General features: G+C 59.1%; 4 protein-coding genes across 4 annotated transcripts; 2 read left to right on the top strand and 2 right to left on the bottom strand.

Annotated features, from left to right (window-relative positions):
* Positions 1–738: 738 nt before the first annotated feature.
* On the bottom strand, positions 739–1,539 carry TRAVEDRAFT_58459 (uncharacterized protein; the record flags this gene model as incomplete). The annotated part of the gene is made up of 3 exons (XM_008039376.1): positions 739–1,174; positions 1,237–1,372; positions 1,429–1,539. 3 exons carry the CDS (start codon positions 1,537–1,539, stop codon positions 813–815), a joined length of 609 nt encoding a protein of 202 aa, XP_008037567.1. The 3' UTR covers positions 739–812.
* Positions 1,540–2,320: 781 nt separating this feature from the next.
* TRAVEDRAFT_71735 (RNA-binding domain-containing protein) lies at positions 2,321–3,213 on the top strand (the record flags this gene model as incomplete). The annotated part of the gene is made up of 5 exons (XM_008039804.1): positions 2,321–2,351; positions 2,407–2,451; positions 2,506–2,586; positions 2,646–2,782; positions 2,837–3,213. The coding sequence occupies 5 exons, from the start codon at positions 2,321–2,323 to the stop codon at positions 3,032–3,034; spliced, it is 492 nt and encodes a 163-aa protein (XP_008037995.1). The 3' UTR covers positions 3,035–3,213.
* A 171-nt stretch (positions 3,214–3,384) lies between these two features.
* TRAVEDRAFT_58457 (uncharacterized protein) lies at positions 3,385–4,771 on the top strand. The gene is made up of 5 exons (XM_008039375.1): positions 3,385–3,654; positions 3,723–3,799; positions 3,870–4,298; positions 4,366–4,429; positions 4,481–4,771. The coding sequence occupies exons 1-5, from the start codon at positions 3,418–3,420 to the stop codon at positions 4,547–4,549; spliced, it is 876 nt and encodes a 291-aa protein (XP_008037566.1). The 5' UTR covers positions 3,385–3,417; the 3' UTR covers positions 4,550–4,771.
* A 200-nt stretch (positions 4,772–4,971) lies between these two features.
* TRAVEDRAFT_147944 (uncharacterized protein) lies at positions 4,972–8,919 on the bottom strand (the record flags this gene model as incomplete). The annotated part of the gene is made up of 5 exons (XM_008039803.1): positions 4,972–5,845; positions 5,909–6,035; positions 6,094–8,025; positions 8,081–8,143; positions 8,722–8,919. The coding sequence occupies 5 exons, from the start codon at positions 8,917–8,919 to the stop codon at positions 5,340–5,342; spliced, it is 2,826 nt and encodes a 941-aa protein (XP_008037994.1). The 3' UTR covers positions 4,972–5,339.
* Positions 8,920–9,689: the final 770 nt, after the last annotated feature.

The following is a 9,689-nucleotide window of genomic DNA, read 5'->3' as shown; positions in this document are numbered from 1 at the left end:
GGCGACGCTAAAAATGGATTTTTCGGGGCCACAGAAAACAATAGAGAAAATGACGTTATATGCGACCCAAAAACGGTAACTTCTATCGCATTCTCGGGCTCCCAGAAAGTGATACAATATATCTAATTCTCGATGTCTTTCTCGCGGGCTCCAAAAGGTATATAGAAAGGGTTCGAGAATGGGTTACAAAAATACAACTTCTAGTCAACTTTCTAGGAACCTTTCTATTGCTCCTAGAATCGTTCACAAAAATTATATTTCTACAAATGTGTTCTGGGAACGTTTCTGGGGGACCGAAAAAGTTCGTAAGCCCGGAGTGTCATCGACATCGTTCCAAGAGCGCCTGTTTTGCGCCGAGAAGCATGCGCGAAGCGCCACCACAGTATGATTAGAGTGCATTAGAACTTCCAGAACCCCTCTGAACGAGCCGCCCCGTGGATGATCTCGATCCCGCGACGACGGATCTGCTCATGACAGCGTGGTGGTCGGACGCAATTGTGCACGCGCCGACCAGGAACCCGGGGTTTGTAGCAGCGAGCCGCGCGCGCGGGTGAGGGAGAACGTCCTAGCATTGTCCATGTACGGTACTCTACGAGACACGCGAAGTACAGTGCGACTAGTATGTACGAAGTCTACAACAGTCCATCAGAAAGAGCGAACGGTACATGTGAGCGGTCTATGCAATAAGTATGAGCGAGGGACGGAGCGCCCGAGGGGTAAACAAGAATTAGAGGGCGGGGGATATATACACTATAATACGTACGATGAACTTTTGGGGTGGCGCGCGGCCAGAGAGCGAAGGAGCGGATGGTTTACTTGTACGCGAGGAAGTAAGCGGAGAGAGCGGGGAGATCGTTAGATCCCGCGTCACCGTAGCCTTGGCGTCGAGATCCGTTGAACTTGAGGACGACGACCGGGCCGCACCAGGGCTTTGACGCGTGGCCGTTGGTTATGCGATAGATCGCGCGGTTTATTGGCGAGCCGCGCTGCAGCGACGTGGGGCAATACCAGATGTGCAGCGGGAAGCGCAGCGGCTCGCCGTTGAGGCCTTGCGTCAGGATGATGGTGTTCGGGACGCTCTCAGGGAAGTATTCCTGAAGGAGCGGGGAGGGACATATGCCCTGGGAGATCGTTCCCTGGGGGTGGCACTGGACCGTGATTATGCGCGAGCGCTCTGTGTGAACGAGAAGTCAGAAGACGGGAGCCGAAGGGGGGTGTGGTGCGTCAGGTACTGACCTTCGTTCGGCATGAATAGCAGTGCTGAGACAGAGACGAGCTCAGTCTGGGCCGGGGGCGGGGTCGCGATCATATTCGGGTATTGGGCCTGCTGAGTGTTAATCGGAACGCACTCGCGGCGATGACGGGGCCAGTCCTACAAATCGGGATCAGTCAACGGAGGTCGCCGCGGTGAACGACATGGATGCTCACGCTCTGGAGGTGCTCGGGCGTGCAGTACCACGCATTTTGGCAGCGGCTGCACCACATGGAGGTGGGCCGGCAGCAGATGATACACGGGTGGTTAATGAGCGACGTATTCATGGTGAGAATAGTAAAGTAGAGGCGAACGAACGCGAGATGCTGTCGAGGATGGCGAGCACCCTATGGGGCACCTCCGCTCTTTTATTTGCTTGGGCGAGCGGCTGTTTCCGCGTGGGACAAAGGCGATTTTCGCGGTGTTTGGCAAGATCTCAAGGGAGTAGACGGTACGTAAATGACCGGAGGTGCTAAGGTACGAGAGGGAGGGATTGCTTACTTGGAAAGTTGATGAAGCATGGCACGCATCAGGAGCACGGTACGCGGCTGATCACATCGCGCTGGCTCACCGGGTAAGCCAAGGGTTCCGTACGTGAAACGGTAAAATAGAGTGCGGCGTGTCGCGTTCCCAGCGTTCCCAGAGGTTCCCAAAAGGTGGTGTCGGAGTCAGCGACGTGTTGGGTGGCCGCCGCTGTTTGGCACTGGCAGGTGGTAGTAATGTATCACATCCGAGCTAGAAGCGGTGCATGCATTTTTCGGGGATATACGAGGAAGTGTGACATCCGGTCGAGAGGACGCCCCCAGATCGACAACGAGCTTCTCAGGGTGCGGGCAGGTGCGGCGGGTCCTGCCTGACTCGGGTGTTGCAATACAAAACCGCCCACGGCGTATTCAAGCGGGTTTCCCCTTTCGGCCTTCTTGCACACCAGGCAAGTTCCCACGCCCGAAGCCGGAGACTGTCCCCGGCCTCGGCGACCGCGCCCGGCCGCCCGGCGGCCACAGACGCCCGTGGTGCGCGTTCGGGCGTGCGCGCTGCAGCCGCGGTCTGTCCTTAGCTTCATCCACAATGTCCGACGATGGCATGAACATCGACGATGGTCTGTCTCTTGCGCTCGTCCACACTGCTCACCCTCATTTATCATCTTTGCGCAGGCGGCGTCGTCAGAAGGAAGGGCAGAGGTTTCCAGAGCGCCGCAGGTATGTCCAATCCCCGAACATAACATTCGAACATGGGATATTCATGTTCCGCAGGAAACGAGAGCGCCGTCACCTCGGAGCAAGTCTTCGACCGACTCGACTCCACGCAGACCTCAGAAACTCGCGCTGCCCGCTGTAGGTGCCACCATACGGTCTGCCCCGCGCATGCTGACATTCGCCCTCTGCCGGCGCAGCCGTCGAAGGATGGATTGTAATGGTCACCGGTGTGCACGAGGAAGCCACCGAAGAAGACGTCACAGACAAGTTTGCGGAATTTGGTGAGATCAAAAACCTCCACCTGAACCTGGACAGGCGAACGGGATATGTCAAGGTGCGTCATTCTCCCGTCCGTGCATCTGCCTTGATCCCCACATATGTTTGTCAGGGTTACGCCCTGGTGGAGTACGAAACGATGGCCGACGCTCAGGCTGCAATAGACGGCGCATCCGGGACCCAGCTCCTGGAACAGAGCATCCAATGCGACTTCGCGTTTGTCAGGCCCCCGCCCGCAGGGCCGAAGAAGGGTCGCGGACGCGAGGGTCGGGGTCGGAGCGCCAGCCCATCTCGTCGGAGGGGAGAGTAGAATTGTGGGCGCGCGGCCTGCTACGGCCTCCCTGTCTCTCGTCGTTGTGCAACTATCTCCGTCTGCTGCTCGCGGGTCCTACCTGTTCCTGTAATGTATTTTTCCGCTGCGATCTGCACCCGTGTCCGATTTTTCTGTAACAAAATTGTCATTACATATGGCACACGATGCGTGTCCTCCGGCTCGCGCCTTGAGTATGAGCTTACACGACTCAGCATCGGCGGAGGCGCGTCGGTGCGTACCTGCAGCAAAGTACCGCGATGTTTGGGCGCGCGTGACGTGAGTTCTCACGCTGCCGTGCGCGAGCCTGCACCGGAACGCACACCGTCTCCTCCACCATCTCCGTCCCCCTCGTCGTACGACCCATCGCAGCGCCCATCAGAATGCCCAAGGCTACCTCAAAGGGCGACGTGTCCGGCTCCGAGAGCGAGCCCGAGCGCACCCGTTCCGCCAAAAAGTCCGCGTCCGCGTCCTCCAAGATCGCGTCCAAGGACAAAGGGCGCGTGGACGAGGATGATTCCGCCCCCGAGCCTGCGGCCAGTGACGATGAGGACGGCAGCGACGAGGAGGAGTACGAGATCGAGGCGATTCTCGACGCGAAGCACGGCACGTTCCCGGAGGTGCGTCTTCCCCCCGCGTATTGCGCGCGACGTCTGACGCCTCAGCCCGCGCCCGCACGCGTTAACAGGGTCGGATAGGCTACCTCGTGAAGTGGAAGGGCTACGGGGACGAGCACAACAGCTGGGTGGACGAGAAGGACGCCGAGTGAGTGCTCGCCACCGGGCTGCGCGCGCGCCCGGACTTGCCGCCTGACCGATTGTCCCCTTTCTGCTAGAGGCGCGAAGGTCTTGATTACTGAGTTTTGGAAGAGAAACAAGAAAGGTGGGCGCAAGCCTGAGCCCGTGAAGCCCAAGCCGGCTGCGAAGACGCGTAAGTCGCCGGTCAAGGACGCAGATTCCGACGTCGAGGATCCCCCGGCAAAGAAGCGCGGTCGGCCGTCCAAAGCGGCCACGGCGCCTTCAGATGATGAGGCAGAGAGCCTCCCTGTCAAGCAGAAGAAGCCGCGGAAGAGCACTGGCACCGCGGCGGCGAAGGGCCCGCGACGTAAGTCCAACGCGGACGCGATGGATGAAGACGTCGAGGCCCCCACCAAGTTCACCGACATGCACAAATTGAAGGAAGCCGGAACCTGGGAACACCTCATTCAGAGCATCGACACGGTCGAGCGCACCGAGAGCGGGGAGCTTTACGTGTACTTTACTCTGTGAGTTCACGGCCGCCACGACCGCCCCGCGCTTCAGCAGTTTATCGCTCACCGTCGTGTGTGCCAGGAAAAATGGCAAGGGACACGGAAGGGAAAACTCTGACCTCTGCAAGAAGAAGATGCCGTACAAGGTATGCGAAACCCCAGTGTCCCGCCACACGGCTCTGACCCGCCCGCCCCAGCTTATTGAGTTCTACGAGAGCAATCTCCGCTGGAAGGCGACTGATGAAGACGATGTCATGGAAGAGTGAGCCCGATCTACCTCCCCCATCGGGCTGCTCTGTCTCGTTGTACCGCTTCTTTGCTCGACAGTGCTCGCGTCTCTAAAATGTTCACCTAGTTCCATTTCTCTGTACACTGTTTGTTACTCCGTTTGTACCTGCTGTCTACGGCCGCTGTCTAAGTCATACATATCATGTTTTGTCTCGCTGCTCTCAGACCCTGGCCAAATACGGATTCCCGACACTCGTCGGACCCGGCCCCCACCATCTTAACTCCTGACATCGTGAACAGTGCACTCTATATTTGTACAGTGGCATCCATTCCCCTGAGTCAGTTTCAGTCCGTACGCAGCTGTAACACATCTACATGTCATGTCGGACGCAGGATGCGGCGCCGAGAAGATCGAATGTGTCACTCGTACTGCGCGCAAGCGAGTAAGTACTCAAAGAGAGGTATATCACGTATAATTTGTGGTGTATCCACAGCCTAACTATAACATATCGGTAACATAGGTGTCAAGTAGAACAGAACATGCTGCGAAGGTAACGCAAGAGAGGGTGACGCCTGATCGAGTACACGTAGCACATCGTCCGCGGGTACCGCCGCGCCCGCCCAATAAATAATCGACGATGCGGCGCGCGCCGCACGTACGGGGACTAGCCGGCAAACTAGATTGTCCACCAATCACGGGCACTGAGCTAAACGGACGCGCGGGCGAGTATCAGCATCGCGCCGCGGGCGGGAGCAGGCCGGCTGCGGACACTCACCGCCTGCGCACGTACGGAACGGAAAGCCAACTTCCAGCCCATCCGCGCCCGCCTACAGCTCCTGATGCAACGGCGGCGACGGCACGGACCGTGCCTGCGCCTCGCCGCCGATCTCCTCCTTCAGGGCGTGTGCGACCGCATCGGAGTCGGCGCTCTTCTGCGCGTCGTCTGGGGCCGACGTCTTGTCCCCCTCCAGGTCGGCCACGCGGTTCAGGGCCGCCTCGACCTCCTCTTTGCCACGGCCGATCACGACTGGCGGTACGTCGACGTCTGCGGGGGATTGCGTATGCTCAGGCAGCGCGCTCTCCTCGATCGGCAGGATCGAAACAGTCTCGTCACCCGGGGCCGGAGCTTCCTCGTCATCAGACTCCTCCTCAGTCGTCCCGAACGCGCGCGCGCCGCCGCGGGTGATCCGTCGGAGACGGGTCTCAAATCCGGCTACGACATCCTCAACCTCGACTTGGAGGTCGGCGATGGCGGCGACGACAGGGTTGATGGGCGGTGAGGGGTGCGAGCCGTCCTGCACAGAGTGCGCATGGATGGTGAAGTTCTCGGATCCTGTGGGAACGCGCCGAGGATTTATCAGAAATATGCAAGTAAAATACGCAACATGATACTCACTCCGCGCAAGGTCGTGGTAACGTTGCCAGTCCAAGTATGTCACATCATCGAGATAAGCGTAGTCGAGCCCGATGTCGGCTTGGGCCGCGTCGAGGATGCTGGTAACTTCTGCGACAAGCGTGTTGACCTGCCAAAGAGGGTCAACTCAACGCTTATGTTGACGGTCGTGATAGGGTGGGACTTACCTCAGCAAGCTCCTTGTTCAGGTGCTCTTGGTACCAGCCATTGACGCGAGCCTCCGTCTGGTGAAGACGTTCCGTGAACTTGTCCTGAACCTTGGAGATGACGCGGTCCCAGATGACCTTCTTCTCCTCGTTCGTCCGGCCCTCCGTCTGAAGGTTGGCAAGGTACTTCTCGGCACCGCGCAGGAACTTCTCAGCATCCTCGACGAGGTCATCGATCTCCTTCTTGATAGCGATGCTTCCCTTCAGCTCGACCGCCGCCGCCTTGCGGAGCGCAACGAGGGCCTTACGGAGGGCCTTCTTGTTCGCGGCGATGCGCTCGTTGAGCTTGCGCTCCCACTCGGTGTGCCGCCGCTCGATGGACGCACGGTCCCGCTCGGTCTTCTCACGGCGCGCACGCAGCCGGGCCTCCCGTTCCTCCTCGGTCTCGGTCTCCGCCGGCACCGGCGCGGCGGAGGTCTCGGAGGGCTCAGGCTCAGCGAGCAGGTCCTCCGCGAGACCCAGTTCGGCCTTGAACGCCTCCAGGTCCGGATCGGACAGCTTCTCGAGAAGCTGGATGTCTGGGTCCACGATGGGGGTGGCAATAGAAGCGACCGCGTCGGCAACGCGCACGGTCGACTGCGTGACCGTGACAGAGATTTCCTCGGACGCAGAAGCGGTAATAGACTTCGCCGCAGACGCGGACGAAGTGGCTACATCGGCGACAGAGGCGGCTTCGGACGACAGGGCGGATCCAGCACCGCGGGCTGCTCCGGATGCTCGTTCACCCAGGGAAGAAGTGACAGATGAGGCCGCGTCCAGAGGCGCTTGGGCCACTGACTCGGCGGCCGAGGCGAGCGAGGACGCAGGGGACGCTACGGCATCACTTGCGGCTGAAACGACCGACGAAAGGGATGGCGAGACGGCGGCAGAAATCACGGAGGCGGTGGAGCTGAGCGCGGCGGGTGCGCTCGCCACTTCAGATGAGACCTTGGCGGCCGCCACCGACACAGAGGATTTGACGGCTTCAGCAGCCTGAGCGACGGCGTCTGGAACCACTGCAGAGCTTGTGACCACTTCCGATATTACGCTAGAGGCGCCGGACAGAATATCGGTAGCAGATTCAGGGACAACGGGTGTACCGGAGACAGCTGACGAGGCAACGGAGGACACCGTCGAGGAAAGTTTTGCAGAAGCCACAGACGCTTGAGACGAGGCCTTCGAGAGCTGCGATGACGCTGCGCTGCGTACTTGGGAAACAGAGGGGGTTTGCGGCTTTCCGCTTAGCTCCTTGACGTGCTCCCAAATTTTCTGCACATGAGGGTCGACAAATTGTCTTCGCTGTTCACCGAGCACGGCGAGGAGTTGTGCGACGATGACCTTGATCTTCTCCCACACCGGACGCGCATACGGACGCGCGCGCTGGTATCCGTCGTACGTCTTCTGAGCGGCAAGGACGACATAGGGGCGGGCCTTTTGCTGCCACTGATTGAGCGTAGCGACGGCAGGGCCGGCATATGGTTTCAGAAGCCGTTCGTACTCTTGCTCGGCACGGGTCCGATAGGGAGCCGCCTGCGCTTCTAGCTTGAGTAGCTGCGGAGCAGCATACTGGTTGTACAGCGGGATGACACGCTTGTTCCACTGTGGTACCACATGGGCGTTGAACTCCTGTTGCGCTCGGGCGGCGATGGGTTTGGCGGTGCGAACAGCGTAGTCAGCGTATGGCTTAGCCTTCTCGACATACGGCGCCACGGAGGGATGTGCCAGCGCATGCTGGATTGGTGGGATGATGTAAGGGTCGATAACCAGGCGGCGATACTCGGAGAGACCACGGCAGATAGGCGACTTCAACTTGTCGTCGTCCGGGCAGACGGAAAGCGTATAGATGGTAAACCAGAGCAGGAAACCCCGGAATAGCAGCTCGGCAAAGCCGCTGGATTTACCGCCCGACTTTTTCTGAATGGCGGGTGGTAAGTGACCAATGCAAGGAGGCGTCTACCGGATCGCTCACCTTGCCACCTTTCTTCGGTTTCTGTTTCCCTTTGGATTTTATGGATTTAGACGCGCCATTCGCCTACAAGAATGGTCCATCAGCAACACATTCGAGGAAAGTTCAAGATTCGCGATGTATTCGGAATCTTTAGCGGGTAGACACACGGCGGGGCCTCTAGCCACCTCGTAAGCAGCCGAATCAGTCGGAGGAAAACATAGAGGCATGTGTCATGGGTGATCCGCGAGGTAGTTTGGCGTCACTGCCGCTGAGGCATCGGTCGCCGCTAAGGCATCGGAATCGGTCTAGTAGCATCGTTCCTAGCTGCCACACATGTGGCTCATGACTCTGAACTGTGTGGTGCTGGCGCTACCTTAGATAGGTGTCTGCGGCGACCGCGTGGTTGGCATGTATCAGAGACTGTGGTCGGCGAACAGCCTGTCCCAGGGCATTCGGAGTACAGATGCTTCATGGGGCAGAACCACGGTTCCACCACCATCATCATGAGACGTACTGCGCGTCCATTGCCACACAAAGGGGCGAAGGATAGCCCGACGGCTAGCGCAGGAGAGCTTCGGGGCAGCCGGAGACGCGAACCCCGTAAGAAGAGGTCGCGCGGCTCTGACCAAGCGAGAGTGGTAGCGAGGATGCGTGACTTAGACACTCACCGCTTTGTCTACATCCACAGCGGCCGATTTAGCGGCTGCATCGGCAGAGCTTCCATTCGCAAGTGGGCTGGATTTGTCCGGAATGCTAGACGTGTCTGGGTTGGCCCTCTTCGCTATGCGCGGGATGGGCTGTGTGGATTGTGTGCGCGAGGCAGGAACAGGCGGGGCTGGGGTGCGTCGTGTGACGACCATGGCGGGCGGAAGAGAGGGAATGCACCAGGCAGAGTATATGCGTGTATGCGAGTAGACGTTACTAGAGAGCGAGGATCATCCAGCGAAGGAGAGTCGTGGGCGGGGCAGAGGACGCTGTTCAAGTTCGTTGAGCCTGCCCCGCAAAGGCGCCTGCAGACGTGTAATGTGTTTGCCGTTGTTTGTCCCCGCGTCGTCATCGACACCGCCGTCCTCCTCATCTCTCCAATCGACGGCCATCATCCCAAGCTCCCTCTTTGCCGCGTCCCACGCGATGGTCTACCCGTCGTCCAGACCATTGACAACGTACTCACGTCGGCGGACGCGTACTCGACAGCCCAGTGAGGGCGCTTCCCACTCATCGCCCCTTCGTGCTCTCAGCCCGGACACCGACGATGTGAGCTTCGCGCTTATGGCCGAAAGGATGAACAAACGCGCACGTCTTGCCGCACACTCAAGCACTACTGAAGCGGGAACTACCTCGGTCGAAGAAGGAAGGGAAGACAGACCATCGAAGCGCACCAAGGCACACTCAGCCGACCATTCCCAGCTCACGCTCGGCGACGATCCCATGTCGGGTGACTATATGCTAGACGTTTTCTCACAGACTAGTCTGCAGCTGTCCACTCCGTTTCAAACTGTGCCTTCTGACTGTTCTATGTTTCCCTCATCTGCTGTGCGCCCCTCTACCGCTCCAGACCAACTCTCGCCACTCCCTCTAGCCAAAAGGATCCTCTCGCGTACTAGCTCTCGTAACTTCAAGGAAAATGCCG

The sequence above is a fragment of the Trametes versicolor genome (genome assembly GCF_000271585.1).
Source record: "Trametes versicolor FP-101664 SS1 unplaced genomic scaffold TRAVEscaffold_5, whole genome shotgun sequence".
Taxonomy (NCBI): domain Eukaryota; kingdom Fungi; phylum Basidiomycota; class Agaricomycetes; order Polyporales; family Polyporaceae; genus Trametes; species Trametes versicolor.
The sequence above is the reverse complement of the archived record's forward strand: the minus strand, read 5'-3'. Positions and strand labels throughout refer to the sequence as shown.